General features: G+C 39.4%; 3 protein-coding genes across 3 annotated transcripts; 2 read left to right on the top strand and 1 right to left on the bottom strand.

Moving 5' to 3' along the window:
- The first annotated feature begins 897 nt into the window (after positions 1–897).
- On the top strand, positions 898–8,439 carry LOC144079286 (uncharacterized). The gene is made up of 5 exons (XM_077607952.1): positions 898–986; positions 2,288–2,571; positions 3,920–4,465; positions 6,014–6,227; positions 8,037–8,439. The coding sequence occupies exons 2-5, from the start codon at positions 2,310–2,312 to the stop codon at positions 8,233–8,235; spliced, it is 1,221 nt and encodes a 406-aa protein (XP_077464078.1). The 5' UTR covers positions 898–986; positions 2,288–2,309; the 3' UTR covers positions 8,236–8,439.
- A 1,420-nt stretch (positions 8,440–9,859) lies between these two features.
- Positions 9,860–13,411, top strand: ndufs7 (NADH:ubiquinone oxidoreductase core subunit S7). Its single transcript, XM_077607260.1, has 8 exons — positions 9,860–9,923; positions 10,207–10,243; positions 10,751–10,822; positions 11,050–11,170; positions 11,551–11,730; positions 12,326–12,372; positions 12,571–12,659; positions 13,171–13,411. The coding sequence occupies exons 1-8, from the start codon at positions 9,908–9,910 to the stop codon at positions 13,266–13,268; spliced, it is 660 nt and encodes a 219-aa protein (XP_077463386.1). The 5' UTR covers positions 9,860–9,907; the 3' UTR covers positions 13,269–13,411.
- Positions 13,412–14,320: 909 nt separating this feature from the next.
- On the bottom strand, positions 14,321–17,555 carry gamt (guanidinoacetate N-methyltransferase). Its single transcript, XM_077608160.1, has 6 exons — positions 17,218–17,555; positions 15,873–16,018; positions 15,692–15,755; positions 15,552–15,619; positions 15,201–15,311; positions 14,321–14,558 (listed from the first exon to the last, which is right to left on the bottom strand). The coding sequence occupies exons 1-6, from the start codon at positions 17,402–17,404 to the stop codon at positions 14,418–14,420; spliced, it is 717 nt and encodes a 238-aa protein (XP_077464286.1). The 5' UTR covers positions 17,405–17,555; the 3' UTR covers positions 14,321–14,417.
- Between the last annotated feature and the right edge of the window lie 576 nt (positions 17,556–18,131).

An 18,131-nucleotide genomic window follows, 5' to 3' on the forward strand; every position in this document is an offset into this window, starting at 1 on the left:
CCAGTTTGTAAAAATAGTCTTCCCTTCCCGTTCAGAAGAAAAGACCTAACTTAGCAACTATTAGTGGAAAAGATTTGAGGAACAGTTGATAACCACAGTTCCTCTCTAGCTATGCAGCCATTTGTTTTAGCTTTTTAGAATTAATTCTTATCTAATTTCATTTTCTGAACTGCTCATCCTCACAAGGGTTGCAGGGGGTGCTGGAGCCTATCCCAGCCAACCAACTACGGGCACCAGGTGAGGGAATTGGTGGCCAGCCCATCGTAGGGCACAATGAAACAGACAACCATTTACTTGGGGCAATTTAGTGTCCAATCAGCCTAGAATGATTGTTTTTGGAATGTGGGAGGAAACCGGAGTACCCGGAGAAAACCCACACAGGAGAACACAATCTCCACACAGGTGGACTGACCTGGATTTGAACCCAGAACTGTTAGGCCGACGCGCAAACCACTCATCTACTGGGCCACCCGAGAAATACCCACAGTACAAAAATATGACAAGAAGCAAAGAGCCACATGTGCCTCAAGAGCCACGTGTTCGCCACCCGTGCCCTACATGTAATTAAAAAAAACTTTTAAGGGGAAAAAAATCACTATTCGTGCGTGAAATGTTTCAAATGATGAATAGGTTAAACGTGTAAGCAAGTGATTAAAACACTATTAGTCTAGTGTGTAGTCTAAAGTGTTCTTGAAAGTTTGTGTTGGAGTTCCCAGTTGGCCTCAAAGTGGAAGTTAAGTGCTTGCCCTCCTTCTGCTGCATCTCCTCTGCTTTATTTGCTCCATATGGTGTTTGACATGGTACCCGGGAAGGAGGGTGCTGTGGGCGGAGGGAAAGCCTAGTATTTTGTCCGTCCTGAAATTTGATTCAGAACTTCAGGATCCTGGAAGACAAAAAGAAAAGGCAGAGGGGGAGGGAAGAAAGCATTTCTTTTTCTAACTACCCCAGGCATAAACCCAGCAAAAAGCCTGCAAAGGACTGGAAAAGTAAGTTGTTCTCCAAGTTTTCTATGCAAAGGACCAATTCATCTTCAGAGTTTCTCTCCATTTGTTGCGACAAGAGCGCACTAAACAAAAGCCATCTGAGTTTAAGTGGGCGCATTTTGTTTGCTTTTGATTCATTTCGGGCGCAATGTTTAAAATAACTTGATTCGAAAGCAGAAAAGTAGAGTATACGCGCATTTTCCACGTTAGACAACCAGCGTTCATGTGGTTTTAAAATCATCATCAAAAAGAGCGCGTGCGTGCTTCTTGTCGTTGTGACGTCAACGTTTTTTATTATTATTATTTTTTTAAATCATTAAATACAGGCGCACAGGGTCATTTGGTTTGCTCATTGTGTTCGTTGAAAAAAATATAGTATTTAAAAAAAGACCAAATGCAAAAAAGGAGAAAATCACGTATTTCCTGTTTCAGATTAAAACCATTGGTTTTTGTTTACGGTTTTATACCCAAAAAAATGCATTGAAAAGGTATTTTAATCAATCTAGGAACAGTGACCACTAAAAGTTGATATTTATTATCTTTAAAATGTATAGAGCAAGTCTATTTTGAAATGGCTAAATTGAATGGCTTTATTGCCATTATACAAGAATAATGAGATTTGAAGCTTCACCATGAAGTGCACAAATAAATAATCAATAACTATGTAGTCAACATAGATAAGTAGTAACCATGAGTAAATTGTCATATAAATAAGTATGGTCAGGTACAAAAAGGGTCTAAAGTGGTTAGCAAGTACTATTACATAGTTTTTCTTTGTTCATCATTAATGCATTTTGAATTATATTTTTATATCATTAGAAAATTTCTAATGTAATTTCTAATAGAAATACATGTATAAAATAAAAAAAATGGCATGAAAGTAGTAAGTGCAACACAAGGTACCTGCAACCCAAGCTTCAATTTTGTCGATGTTATAAGGCATTTTGGTTTTGCAGTGGATTAATACATAGTGGAAACTATTTTTATATCTTCCATTAGCATATAGTTGGATAGTGGTAGTGCGTTTTGTGTATCATTAATCATTTCATGTTAAAATTCCATTTACCTCTTTATAGAAAATGTCTCAGGGTTAATAATTAGTGTATATTAAATATGATCTATTTTTTTCTGTGCCGATATATGTTTTCATAAAATTATACATCAAGATAATGTTAAAATTAGAATAAATAAAATTTGAAATATACTTTGGTTATCGTACTTAATTACCTTTCAAATAACAACCAATGGGTTAAATAAGTGTTATAAAAAAGGGTTAAATGCTTTTGTGCTGTTGTATTCAATAGACAGGGGCTAGGCTACGTGACGATGAACACGTCAGGGCTTCAGGCCAACGACGGGCAGAAATCCAAAGAGCTGGACACCATGAAGGAATCCATCAGTGACATTATCAACCAGCTTCAAGACATCGACCCATCCAGGCTGTCCTTTTCCCCGTTCTTGGACCTGGATACTCAGATCTGCATGGCGCCTGTGTCAGATAGCCCAGAGTCTTCGGTGGAGGAGCTGCGCTCATCCTCAGGGTCGAGGGGCTCACTCGAGCCGCCACCATTGGCTGAAGAGGCAAAGAGTGAGTCCCCAACTTATATCTATATATATGTAACTGCTACTTAACTGAATACAATTAAACTGCTAAATCAACCAATGTGAGACAAAGAAAAGCAAAGTGTGGGATAAGGGTTAGAAATTAAACTGAATAGCCTTTTACAGTATATATATGCTAATTGTGGGCGGTCCGGCGGATGAGTGGTTAGCAAATCGGCCTCACAGCGGGGGACCTGGGTTCAAATCCAGGTAGGTCCACCGACGTGGAGTTTGCATGTTCTCCCCGGGCCTGCGTGGGATTCCTCCGGGTACTCCGCTTTCCTGCCACATTCCAAAGACATGCATGGTAGGCTGGTTGGACACTTTAAATTGCCCCTAAGTATGAGTGTGAGCGTGAATGGTTGTTTGTCTCCTTGTGGCCTGGGATTGGCTGGTGTCCCCCATCTCTGGCCCAAAGTCAGCTGGGATAGACTCCAGCACCCCCTGCCCCCTAGTGAGGATAAAGCGGTTCAGAAAATGAAATGAGAGTTGAGAGAGATATGATAATTGTTATAGACAAGTGGTTCTCAACCTGGGTTCCATCGAACCCTACGGGTTCGGTGAGTCGGTCTCAGGGGTTCGGTGGAGCCTCTGCCGCGGAGGTCAAGACACATCGACTCATCATGTCTATCCACGATAACATGCTCCACTTGACCATCACCGGCTACAGATGATCATATGACATTGCTTGGCCAATCAGTGCTGTGAGGAATTTCTATATCTTGAATTTGAAAAAAAATCACATTTTATTTTACACTAAAGTAGGGTTCGGTGAATGAAACTGGTGGGGTTCGTTAGCTCCAACAAGGTTAAGAACCACTGTTATAGACAATACTTTTACACAAGTAGCAACTTTTTCGATCACGTTGCAGGCAATTTAAATCTTACATATTTATATCTCTCGTACAAACTTGATACAGGAAGGTTGAAGCCTGGATTCAAACTCACAACCTCTTGACTGTGATAAGTGCAAAACAAACCAACCATCTACCCAATCAAACAAGGCACCAAAAGGTCCTCTTTTGTGCTTCCTTTTTTGGTCAATGTTGGTTCCAAATTCTTTAATGGAAAATAACCCCAAACTCATTACTATTATTATTATTTTTAAAGCAATAATTACGAAATATTGGAGTATTCAGAATTTGTTCATCTTCTCAGAATGTGTTAATATCTTGGGAATTGATGGGATATGGCAGGGCAGATCATTTGCTCTTTTGGCTTCACTATGCATTCATCTGCATGTCTACTATAGGAAGAGATGTGAGTCCTATAGAGAACTGACTTCACTGTTTGCCTTTGGATATTGTCATAACATGTCCATCTGGTTTGAACAGATTCAAGCCCCTGCCTCCAGCAGCCCAACAATGGCCTTTGCGAGGCAAAAGTGAAATCTGGAGTGCACGCGATCTCTCTTTCCACTCCGGTCACCACAAAGCACACTTTGGCCACTCCAGCGGAAAACTGCCTCGGCGGTCCAACCATGTCTCGGGGAGACACCCCCAATGGCAAAAACACAGTGAACTGGAGTTCCGAATGCCCTCAATCCGACGGCGCTGCAGATGAGGCCCAACTCCTGGTTGAAGCACCTCCGGACAGTGTGGCACTTTCAGTGTGGAGCCCGGAAGGCGCGTTGGACCCCACGGGAGACCCACCCGAGGCGTCTGGCCCTTGTCAGCGCGGTTGCTGCTTGGGGAAATGCTGTCTGCGAGGAAGAGTCTGCGCCTTTCTGTTAATGCTGGCCTCCTTCTTTTGCGCACTCGGGATTCTCAAAGCACTCGACACCTACGTGGTCATTAATCTCCCCGACTGCCCCTCCGAGGCCTGCCGGGTCATCTTCACCCTCTGCTGCTGCGCGGTTGCCACCGTCCCCGTTCTGCTCGGTAAGTATCGCTCAAAATGCTAAGCTTAAAGATTAGAGAGGATTCCGTTTGTCTGACCGCCTCGTCTTGGAATGTTTTAATGTGGCTTGTCCCTTTTCATTTTGGTGCACTTTCAACCTCAACAAAGCAGACGTCTGCTCGTGTCTTTGGGAGGAGCGTTTCCTTGCTTCCTGTGTCTGTGACAAGCTATTTATTTGCTATCCTTACAGTAGTATTTTGCTTACTAGTAAGACAATTCAGCAGATTAGTATTTCTAAGGTTGATGTGAGATTTTTTTGTTTTACTTTTCCACTATTTCTAGGCATTTGCTGAACTATAACTATATATTTTCCACTACAGAGCGAATTTGACTATAAGCTCTATCACTGAAATTGATTACAAATGAAAGAAAAATACACCTGTGAACTACACCTACAGATGCCCAAATTCTAATACAGGTTCATCTATATCAGCAGAAAGTTTAATGGAAATCTTTTTAAGAACCAAGTTTACATTGAGGGTTTGATTCTAGATTTGGCCTTTTTTGTTTGGAGTTTGAATGTTCTCCCCGGGCTTGTGTGGATTTTCTCTGGGTACACCGGTTTCCTTCTACATCCCATAAACAGTCATGGTAGGCTGGTTGAACACTCTAAGGAATTCAACATATCTAAAGAAGTTAGAGCATTGTAAATGTATTAAAATATATATCTATTATGTTGACTACTTATGTATTGATTTATCATTATTATTATTATTAATAGTAGTAGTAGTAGTAATAGTAGTAGTAGTAGTAAGAGTAGTAGTAGTAGTAGTAGTAATAGTAGTAGTAGTGGTAGTAGTAGTAGTAGTAGCAGTAGTAATAGTAGTAGTAGGAGTAGTGGTAGTAATAGTAGCAGTAGTAGTAGGAGTAGTAATAGTAGTAGTAGGAGTAGTGGTAGTAATAGTAGCAGTAGTAGTAGGAGTAGTAATAGTAGTAGTTGATCTTTATGATTAGTATTAGTATTATTACTATTATTATTACTATTATTATTATTATTACTATTATTATTACTATTATTATGACTATTATTATTACTATTATTATTATTATCCTATTGTTACTCTTATTCTTATTATTTTTATTTATTTGTTTGTTTGTTGTTGTTATTTGTGCATTCAGCCTCACAGTGGGTGACCTGGGTTCAAATCCAGGTTGGTCCACCTGTGTGGAGTTTGCATGTTCACTCTGGCCCTGCGTGGGTTTTCTCTGGGTACTCCAGTTTCCTCTCACGTTCCTCCCAGAGATGCATGGTAGGCTGATTGGACACTCTAAATTGCCCCTAGGTATGAGGGTGGGCATGAATGGTTGTCCGGGTGGCCACCGATTCAGTGTGGTGCATAAACTTCGCTGGGATAAGCTCCAGCATCCCCTGGTTACAATTTGGATTTAGTTTCCAAATGTTATGGACTTCACCGAAATGTTGCTTTAAAATTTATTTGCAAGGTTTAACGATACATTTGAGCTTAATGATAAAGAGGCAATTCTCCACTGCTGCTAAAACCTTTCACATGTATCCTCCCCCACTCCAGCAATGATCCTCGGAGCAGTGTGTCGCTTCTGCACCGCCTCGTTCGGGTTGCAGGATGCACCTCCCAAAAGACACGTGATTCAGCAGCTGTGTGTCACTTCATCCCTGGAGCTGTTGTTCCTCTACACTCTCAACCTTGTCGTCTTGGCTGTCTTGGTTCCTGAAGAGGAACTTAAGATGGTACCATTCATGGTGGTCATGTTCATTCTGGGCAGGTAAGCCTGGGCTCTGTGTAGAGCTCATATTTCAATTTTTCAATGGATTTGTAAAATATTACTTAAAGAGTCACTCATTTTAAACATGAAATATGGGTATTTGTTTCATTCAACAATATAGAGTGTCTTATGTTAAAATATTACAGGAATCTTGCTAACTTTGGTTGGTGTGTGTGGAAACTAATCACAAAAATCATTTTTTAATGATGCTTTTCCTTCATTTAGACGAGAGTACCAAGTTTAAAGCATGCAATCGGGACCTCACTGTGCATATTTCTCAAATCTAATTAATTATATGTTTGTTTTTAACCATGCAACAGAACACACAGTGGACAAATGTTTAAAAGTTTCCGAGTTGAATGACAATTCTTTGACTAAGAAAACAATGTGTGATAATTAACAGTCAGGTCACCAAAAATTGTGGAAGAAAAGTGTTAGGTTCATCCAATTGTAAGTTTATCCTTAGGTTTTTCCAATTCAGCTTTCAATAAAAAAGGCATCTGTAGTCACATCACATTTAATTCTTGCAAGAAGAGAATACATCCGGCAGCTCGGCCCACCCAAGATTATTCTAAAGAGCGGCATTATGTCCTGCCTATTTAAGGCTTCAAATCAAAACAATTACAAGGTTATCGATTCCATTTGCGTAAGCAAGAAACAAAACAATTCCATAATCAAGCAAACCAAGCGTCAACCTGGCGTCACAAATTAAAACAATATACAAGTTGATTGATAGCCATCCGTTGAGCCAACAACAATTTAAGCGTCCTTCACCGATCTTCCCTGTTGAACTCGCATCTGGGGAAGGGGTCGACGCGTATCTTCCAGTAATCAGTCCTCGGAGCAAGAACTCAGTGGATTGTTTTATGTCCTTTCGAACTTGTATCTCTCGCTGTCCTGGAGAGCGACCTTGGCGCAAGCGTTTGCTTCACATATTAATTCAACTCTAACATAAAGGCGATCAAACACATATATATATATTGTTTAATATAGTTACACATTTAGGATGAGCAAATATATTGATTAATATAGTAAGCATGTATATTATAAGGCTCTATATTCATTGCAAACACATTTATAATAATGATTACCCCAACAAAAAGGCAATATTTTAATGAGAGGGAAATAACATGCTCTTTGAATAAAAACTCAAAATGAAATTGAAAAAAAGACGGCCAAACAGAAGAATCCCATAAATCGATGATGAATGAAAAACACCAGATGCCGAGTGCAAACAGGGCAGCCTTACAAATCCATAAATCAACAAAAACAAAAAAGAAAATAATGCAAGCGCAAAGAATTGAAAGTGCAAAAAAAGCAGAATTTTAGGAACCACAACAGAATAATTGCTTTGAATTACACAAAACAGTCATTGTTTTGTTTGCTTGGTTACAAAGCCATGAGATTTTGCTAGTATAAAAGAAAGTGCCTCGCATAAATAAAGTTTGTTGACACATTAGATAGGGTAATGAATTTAATTATGCCTGCGACTGAGTGTTTTAATACTTTTTTTTTTTCGCAGCCACCGCTACTCATGCGTGTGCTGTACTCTAGAGCTGGTCTATTTTTTACTTTAAAAAAAACCACAATTACAATGTCATATCCGAAGCCAAACCCTAAAACCTAAGTCAGACTTATACTTGCCCAAAATGTAGCAGCTTGACCATCTTTCACATTAAAATCCTTTTGTTAACTAACTTGTGCCAGGACTGTTTCCTTTTATGAAATGCTGTAGTTCTGTTTTTAGGAATAAAGTATCGATGTTGCTTTATATATTTTCTGCCTTTGTGTTTGTTTCCCTATAAACAGGCTCGTGTACTGGGTCAGTCTGAATGTGTGCAGTTCCATGCGAGGCTTCGGCTCTGGTCTGACTGTATTCCCACTCATCGCCCTGGTGGTCTACAATGCTCTCCTGATGTACAGAATGTACCTGAAAGAGCCGCTTTTTGCCTTTGAGACCCCGACGATCCAGACAGTGGTGGTCACAGAAATCCCAAATTCCCAGTGATGATCCCTGCACTCTTAAAGGAGGAAGTCTTTTCAAAATGAAGTCATTCCTGTGTTTTGCAGTCCAGGAAAGATGCAGAAGTTGCCATGATAACTCTGAGTTCTTGATAGCTTCACTTATTTAAATCCTCCTATTGGACTTTGGATAAAGAGCTCTTTGCCCGATGCGGTGCTGGACATCTTTGAATCATGCACCAATTCCTTCATGTTTTCTTTGACCAATTTTTTGAGTTCATAAATATAAAAATGTTCAAATGAAGACAGAGTAACTTCCAGTTGTTGCTGGCTACTTTTACATAGTTGGTGAATAATTGGCCTTTTGCAGACTATGAAACTATGAAAAAAGTGCAACTTATAGTCCGTTAAATGCGGTATTTATATAGGGATGACATTCTAGCAAAGTATAATATTCCAAAACAGTAACTACAACTTTGATATCCTCTTTCTTATTCTTGCCTCTACAGATAAGTTAGGCAAGAAAGCTTATTACTTAGCCTCTGCCTTAACTAAATCTTACTTACGCTCGCTTATTTTTGAGACTTTTAGCTTGGAAAGACGCCGGACGTCCAGACTCTTGAATTCATTGGAATCTATTTTTTTTTTTTTTGCTTTTGGAATAGAAAAAGGACAGCATTGATAATGAATACTCCTGGGGTACCTCGTGTCTGATTTAAATATTCCTTAAGCGCTTTGGTTCACCATTTTGGATGTCCGCAGCTTGATGATCCTTTTTGTCTTCTATAATGATTTGTGAAAATTGACAATCTCAAAACTACCAAATCAATGGGGCCACCAAGAGTGTCTGATCATGCTCAAACATCAGTCTCTCGGTTCGTATTATTAGTCGTTAGCCGTTTAAGAGGGAGTTTGCAAAAGGTCAATTCAGAACAAAACGTATGCGCAACATTGAAACTCATGTGCTTCAATTTTTGCTGCCTGGATTTCATGTTGCTGCTATTAGTCATCTGTATGTTCTCCCGGTTATGGAAAATGTAAATAATAATAAAAAAAATAATCAAAAGACACTTTTCTTTCTTGATATAAAGTAGTTTTCCCCATTTTATGCAAATGTTACAAAAATCTAAAAAAGTTGTTAACTTGGGTTAAGCTTCCTAATCGTCTTTTTTATCCTCAAGACGCTATATATCCAGCGGATGAGTGGTTGGCGCGTCAGCCTCACCATGGGAGACCTGGGTTCAAATCCAGGTCGGTCCACACCTGTGTGGAGTTTGCATATTCTCCCTAAGCCTGCGTGGGTTTTCTCCAGGTACTCCGGTTTCCTCCCACATTCCAAAGAAATGCTTGGTAGGCTGATTGCCCCTAGGTATGAGTGTGGGCCTGAATGGTTGTTTGTCTCTTTGTGCCCTGGGATTGGCTGGCCACCAATTCAGGGTGTCCCCTGCCTCTGGCCCGAAGGCTCCAGCACCCCCCGCGACCCTAGTGAGGATAAAGCGGTTCAGAAAATGAGATGATATATATCACTTTCCAAAGAGTATTTTTGATTAGAAAAAGTGATCACTGTTCCCTGTAAAAAGTGCTGTTCCAAATATCAATTCTGCAGCTATACAATTAATCGTGCCAGAACTCCGATTAAAAATAATGCAACAACAGTGCCCCCTCGCGGCCTGAGCGCGCTACTAACTCATACCTGTGACGTAAACCCAGTTTCAAAGATGGCGGCGTTGGTCGGTACGTAATGTTTTGGATGAAATTACGCACTTTTCTTCATTTTACGGAACTTTTTTGGCAATAATTTGCAAATTGGCTTTATAACTGTGTACACCAAATTACACGCCGTCGGGTTTAGACTGCATCAACATCCGGAGAAGGATCTTTTTAGTGCATACGTACACTGACCTTGCTTCCTCTGTATTTTAGCCTATTAGCTAACATGAAGTGTAATCATTTTGTGACTTTGGTACTGTAATAGTGGAAAAATCGAAAATACTAATTTTATACTGTTATATTGCAGTTTCCCGCCTTGCTATGTCTGGCAGATTTTGTACAAGGTAAGTGGATCAAATTGAACGTGTTCGCATGGAACAGTTTTAAAGGTTCTGATCATATTTTGCAATTGAAGCTTATTCTGATAGACGCCTCTATCCATTTTCGCAGTTCTTTGTCAATCTTTACGACCACTAATTTTCCTATAACTACGTCCATTTCACTTTTTCGGTTTAGTTTAAGGTTATGTATTGAATACCTCTTGCTTCTGTTTATGGGGAAGCACATTTCGATGGTTTCTCTACCTATCAAAAACGCTCCCACTACTCGTTGACTTAATAAATCCATGATATTCACCTCCATATCGCAGTGAAATTATTCGCAGCTACTTTGCATGCATTTTCAACTTTTCCCTTTTATTTAGTCTGCTAGTCCTTAATGTTTGAGAGCTTCTTAAAACAGGGAGCACAAAATGATGGACCGAGTAGCAATTTCTGATGGTGTGCAGATTGTGTCTGAACACTGGAATAAATTCTAATGTTTATAATATGATTTTGACGACTTTTCCGCAGACCGATTTCATCAGTCCTATGTCAACATAAGGGTCTGCACAGCACCGCTCAAAGCGAAGCCTCCATCACAAGGTAAGATCCTCAAATTTGGTTTGATCGTGGCCCACTTTGTTGTTACAGTATGGTAACTGAATATGGCTAGTTATATTGTTAAAACCACAAATTAAGATGATCTGTAAAGGGACGCTATAAACCACAATTCAGATTTCTCAGCGGAACCTTTATAGTCACATCACCCTATTATTTGCATACATCTTAATATGCTTGGTATCATTATAATAATTGTGCCCTTCTTGCAGCATCCTTCCCGTCCGAGAGAAGAGCACCGCTGTGGCGGCTGCCAAGCCATCGTCCGTAGCCAGCAGTAAGGGGGAATATGTCATCACTAAACTGGATGACCTAATTAACTGGGCACGCAGGGTGAGTCGACAGTCTTTTGGCTTTGTCCATTGTTGCAATTCCACTTAAATTACAATAATGAGTAAAATTATTAATATTACACGAATTGTGACATGAGTTTTGGTACGTTGAAGGAAACATGAAGGGCACGTGCTGGAGATTCAATAATTAGTTAAATAAAAATATAACAATTCTTGCCCACCAACACTCAAACTCACCAAACAGACAATTTGTCCGAACAGTTTGACATTTTAGCCAGTCAGACAAATATAACACTGAAATTATTGTTATGAAAACATTTTAAATGAAATTTATGGTATGATTTTGTGAACTCATCATTTACAAATTCTAGTTCCTTGTGCTATTACCTCCCTTAAGAGCTGCTGTTTCCTCCATTGCAGAGCTCTCTCTGGCCTATGACCTTTGGTCTGGCGTGCTGTGCTGTGGAAATGATGCACATGGCGGCACCTCGCTACGACATGGACCGCTTCGGTGTGGTTTTCAGAGCCAGTCCCCGACAGGCTGATGTCATGATTGTGGCCGGGACGCTGACAAACAAAATGGCTCCAGCTCTGAGAAAGGTATTGTCACGGCATATCATGGTCTAATCCAGGGGCGCTCAGACTTTTTTGCACCAAGATCTACTTTTCAATGAGCCAACCTCCTTCCAATAGTACCCTGGCATAATTTTAAAACTTTTTTGAGCCTTTGCACATTTTTTAGGAAATATCCTGTGGGACACCAGCAGTTGTATTTAAACAACAACAAAAAACAATAATACAAATTTTCAGTGTATATTAATAGCATAGTCATCATTTAAAAATATTTCTACTCACTCAGTGTGTTCTGCAATGTGATAGCTAGCATTAACGTTCCACTGTCATATTAACAGGTTTACTTTACTGAATCAAATAATGCCACATAGTCATTTTGATCATAAAATAAACCGGCGCAGCCTCATATTTTCAAAAAAAAAAATCATACCCCGTACTGAGGACATCTTGTTTCTCGGCCAAAATCGACCAGGATTAGCCCTAAATTTAACTCTTAAATTTTAATTTTCCCTTGGGTTGCAAGCAGGCTAGAGACAAAAGTCTTTGTTGAAAAACTTAAAATAAGTTATTCATTATGCGCACCTTTTAAATATTTGATGCAGTAAATACTTCTATCCCATAGGTGTACGATCAGATGCCTGAGCCAAGATACGTCATTTCCATGGGAAGGTAAGGCTAACGCACCGCTTTCCAAAGTCCGAACAGAAGAACGTAGTATAGAAATCAAGCCTTTTTTTTTATACTGGCCTTCTCTATCCTGATTTTTTTTTTTTTTATACTGTTATTAGCAGTGATGTTTTTTGTCCTTCAATTGACTGTCTTTAAAAAAAGGCCTGACTTATGGTTGTTATGATTTTGTTCATCCAGCTGTGCCAATGGAGGAGGTTACTATCACTACTCTTATGCTGTCGTCAGAGGCTGTGACCGAATTGTGCCAGTGGACATTTATGTTCCAGGTATACCACTGACTTTTATAGAACATTTACATCCAATATAGATATAAGAACAATATAATATAATTTGAGATGGGACTTGCGGGAAACAGCTCCACCTTACATCCAAGCAGTTACTACATATCTGCATACTCCTTTGTGCAGTTATTTCAGCAGATTGCAAGACACAGTGGCTGGGTGCTGCTCACTAGTGGAAGTGAGTGGAAGTGTCACCACCTTTTAGTTCATTTTCACCAAAAACATGTGTAAAGATTCAGACAGAGTTTGAATTGATACGAGTGGTGCTACTTATCGCGATTTATTGCTGAATCAAATTTTTAAACACCGTTAAAATTTTATACATATTAATTAAACTGTTTTTATGAAGCATTATTACAGAGAATGTCGCCCAAGCTGTTGCACTTTTAGTGTTTTGTACCTTTAAACGACATGTTCTCCTTGGACAGTGCTCTTCATACTCAAATGTTGATTTAGCTTCCACCCCCTCCTCAGACCTCTATTCTGCTTTGTACAGGGTGCCCCCCCACTGCAGAGGCTCTCCTCTATGGGACATTACAGCTGCAGAAGAAGATCAAACGTGAGAAGAAGCTGGCAATCTGGTATCGGAAGTGACGAGGCATTATGTATAACTGTTTGTGAGTCCCTGAGTTTTAAGTGTTGTATTCCCGCTTTCATTTGGAGGATGACTCCTCATTGTAGAGCATCAAGAAATCAACTCAATAAAGTCAATGTTATTTAAAAAACAAAAAACTGTATTGATACTTGTCCATTTATTTTGGTTTCCCTGTCTGCAGATTACTTTTGGATTATAAAAAATTCTAAGTGGTATATAAACAAGGAATTTTAGATTCATATGCCGTAACCCTTGAGGGGATAAGTGGAATGGAAAATTATGAATGAGCAGGAAGGGGAACCGAAATGCAAATTTTACAGTGTTACACGCTCACTAGATAGCACACACTCAGTTTAATGATAGATCGAGCGGAATCAAAAACATAACTACTTTTTGTATCCAGTGCTACAACTTGTGCTTTTTTTAAAGATAACCTTTCAGAACTTTTTGAAGTATTCCACAGCAAAGAAACCAAAGTCACATGTCTTATGTCTAGCATGGTTCCATGGTTTGTCATTATGCGCCAATATAACATTTCATTGGATACACAGCTCTGAAAAAAAGTTAAACACTGCTGCCACCTTGTCAGATTCTCAGCTTTTGCTAATGATATTCATTTTCTGATTACCATTTAATCGCAGAAAAGGAAATCCCCAAAATGTCTTTTCTTCTTTTCGGCCTCGTTCTTTTTGCTAAGGAGTTTATGCAACTATATGTCTGTCTACTGATGTTAATAATTTGCTTTTCACTCATGGTGTACATGTTTTGATCCACGTGTGCTGGTTAATTTCGTAACCAGCTTTGCACACATTTCTATACTCATAGATTTCCCAGTCAACTTTTTCTATCCATCTAATAACAAATTTCATGATGTAACCATGTTCATGTGGCTTACATTGTCCCAACATTAACTACCTTTTGTTGACTGGTGCTTGAATTGAGTCAACTGCGAGTTTAATTTTCCTAATTAAGTGATCACTGTGTGGTATAAAAACTGCTGTTTTTACGTGATAGGCGAGCATAAAATGAAAAATCGAATGAACCAGAGAAATAGCTGGTATGGACTTGTTTTATTGAAAGAGGTCAAGGAGGGTCAGGAAAGGCACAGTGGAGTGTAAAAAAAAAAGGTTACAGCAGTATTTTGTACTTTACTCTTTGATAATGGTGGGGGTGATCATCTTATGGAACGAGTAGTATTTGCACTCAGTGGGAGGTACAATGTCCATGGTGGTAGTGCTTATCTTTGCTCTCTTGAAGCCGGCTTCCAGCAGATGAGGTACCTGGGAATCCTGAAATCGTTAACAGGCTGTCAGTACGTTGCGACTGCGTTTATCAATAACCTTGAACTCATTGCAGTAAGTTTTACGTAACTTTGCTCTGAACTCAGATCACACAAATCCTTGGTAGGGATCATAGATAAACTGACATACAGGACCGGAACAAATGATAGATTACCATGACATTATCAGGAGTGAATGTTTACCCTTTTAGTAGTCAATTGTAATGGTCAGGGTCTTAGCTTGGCTGTCAGGTTCTTTACATAGCTAATCAAAAATGAACTTTGACTTGCTTTTGCCTTTCAGTACAGTACACGTGTTTCGAAGATAGACGTGGCATGTTAATCTTTACAATATTTTAAATGTTATATCCACTTAAGGATAACAGCTCTCAGCAAGCTACAAAGTTACTCTTTTAAGTCTACAGTAGTATTTTTTTTCCATTTCATCTTGTCGTGAATATTCTCAGATGACCAGTCAATGGACAACAGTCATCTATTTGACCCTTGACACTAAACTAAAAACTAATCCTAACCCTGCCACCCCAATGAAAGTTTGTACAAAATGTTTAAAATTAGAGCAAAAAGTTTGGTGTTTCCCACTAAAACAGGTTATCTACATTACAAGTTATATTTAATGAGAAAAAAAATTGACCTGAAACATTGTGTCAATGTTGTCATATTTGCCCTTGAGCAAATCGCCCCAGGATGTCAGGTTGCAGTACGTCAGGATTCCACCAGGCTTAAGCAATCGGTGAGCATGACCCTACAGACGTAGATAGAGCAAACCTTCAATGTAGCTAAAACACATATTGTTATGTATTATGTTAAAATTACTTTTTATTTTGTGAGTCAAATCTGATTGTGTACAAAGCATCGTATTAATTAGCTTATGACTTAAGGCCCATGAATTAAATTAGCTAAACAAAGTTATCATTTTGCACTCACAACTACATTCAAAGCCCCCAAATAATGTGGTTATTTTATACCTAAATGGGGTACCAACCTTGATAAAGTCAAACTGGTGAGTGTGCCATGTTTCCTCAGACAGAGGGTATGTGTCATACAGGATACCTAAAAGCGACAGAAAGTGCAACTATATGGGCTGTTTACCACAATTTCTATGCAACAGTTGTGATTTCATACCATCAAAGTGGTTGTCTGGCAGAGTGGGGACGACGTCCTCCCAGAGACCCTTGAGTGGGACAACCTATATCAAGCCCCGCCCCCCAAAAGTTACTCAGTTACATCTTTACGTGTCACGGCAAGAGCAGTAAACCTATAGATCAAGCTTCTAAAAAATCCTTTTGAGTAGAGTTCTATGAACCTTATGTGGTTGAGACTTGGCCCACTCCTCCAGTCTGGCAAAGACCCCATCATTGCACTCGATGATCCAGTGTTCCTCGATGGGGAATGACTCCACTTTAGTGGCAGCAATGGCCATGCCGAAACCAATCTCCAAAACCCGACCGCCTGAAAAACCAAAACACCGACCGAAAATACTGTTAGAACATAAATATAAGCACACAGATGGGGTTTTAATTGGGACATTGTTTTTTTTACATGAAAAATAGCCAATGCTAGAGAAACAGAAATGGCTGTTGCATTGATTTTGAGAAAAATGTTTTATGTGTTTCAGTTAAAGGAACCGGAGTGATTAGGTTGTGGCTGGAAAGCTTATACGGTTTCAGGAATATAAATAGATGTGAGTAGAGGCTTGAAATTTGTTGCTGGGTTCCTTATGATTTATTAGCCTTCATTCACAGTCGTAGGGGTGAAGCTGGCATTTGAAATTTTAATTTCAGTAAAACTGCTCTTAAAATTGCTTTTTTGGGGGGAAGTGACAAGAATTCAACTCATACAAATACATTGTATAAATCAACTTTTTCGCAATAATATTCCTCACATGCACGTCGTGCAAACCATTTACATTTTTCGGGCAACTACGAATGCAAGTGAAGCAATCCAACTTTTTAAAAACAGAATGCCGGAAAAATTTCAGCACTGACACTTGTCCTCATTTGTGTCTATTTTCACACAAAGCAAGGATGAGTTGAGCTAACTTGCCCCTGCAGACAACTTGGCCAAATTCCACGACAGCTGCTCTCTCTGTCCACCTCTGACCCCCCGCTTATGTTAAGTCAGCATAAAGAACAACTGCATCCATTTTACACACCACTGTATTAGTAAGTGCACTCCCCAAATATTTAATATTTAAGAAAATGTGTTGGAGGTGATTTCTTAGTTCAGCTCTCTGCTTCCGTTGCTTTGTTTGTGTAAAGCACTGTAAGCTACATTTTGCTGAATAAAAAGTGCAATATAAATACAGTCTAATAAATATTTTGGTACCCTTTCAAACAGTTGCTTCCTAATAAAGGCAATCAACTGGTGAGTAATTCATACTGGTTATAACAAAAAGCACTGTTAAAGTCAGGCCATATGAAACTACATGACTAAATCTAGGGACTAAAAAAAAGATTAAAAAGTAAATCATTACTGCCCAAGTGCTTCAAAAGATAGTAACAACATATTAATAACATTACAAGAGTGCTTTACTTTGAGTAAAAAGTACAATACAAGCATTCTCCAAAGTTTGAACCTAACACCGTGCGGAATGTTTGCAAACAATGCTTGTCAGATAATGGAACACTTCCTCATTCCCCAACTTTTACCTTTGGAGGCTGCCACCGTTGCCAAGGAGTGCATGTAGGGGGTCTCCCAGCGCTCCATCACGGGCTTGCCCATAATCTCCAAGTGTGTGTCAGCTTCATTGTAGCCGGCACTGGCACCATGCCATGAGGATTTGCAGGTCTCTCCCTTGGTGAAAATAGGCTGATCGGTTGAAGCGGGGGTGCTCATTCTGTTCCTCGGAGTTGGTTGGGCCCGATTGTGCCTGCTCACCGAATGGGGGACGAATGACAAGAGAGCCCGGGTTTATATTGGCTCCGGAATGCTGACGCGAAGGCACAGAGGTCAAAGGCACAAGCGAGGAGCTGTGGTCACTCAGTTCTGAGATTGTCTCGCCTTAAGATGCGTCACTCTGCTGAATAATTTTTACAGATGTGATCAAAAAAAGAAAACTTAAATCAATTCTTCATGCATTATGGACTGAGTGAAAAGTTGAGTGATCATTTTGAACATGTGTAAAAAAAACTGACCATACCTATACAATATAAACATACTATGCTTCCATATGTGGTGAGCAGATCCTCTTCACTATTGCAATGAAGGCAGTGGAAGTTTCGGCTGGTGAGCCTGTTAAAAGTTTGCATTTGTTCCTTGTGCTTGACTGGGTTCTCCCTAGAACACAATGAACATTCTGAGAAAAACAGTGCAAATTGCTATACTACTGCATATTGCATAATCTTCTGTCCAATCGATGACTGAAACGGTCACTCCCTATTTTCAAGTACTTACGAATGTGAACTCTACTTTAGACAACAAATGAATATTTGTAACATTGACTGATTTTCAAGGAACTCTTGTGGAATGGAAGACAAACGTTTTCAGTTCTTAAATTCTTGCAAAGTTGGTGTTTTAACAAAGAAGATTTGTAAAAAGAAGTTGCCAAAGTATGCAATTAATT

This window comes from Stigmatopora argus, chromosome 8 (genome assembly GCF_051989625.1).
Source record: "Stigmatopora argus isolate UIUO_Sarg chromosome 8, RoL_Sarg_1.0, whole genome shotgun sequence".
Lineage (NCBI taxonomy): Eukaryota > Metazoa > Chordata > Actinopteri > Syngnathiformes > Syngnathidae > Stigmatopora > Stigmatopora argus.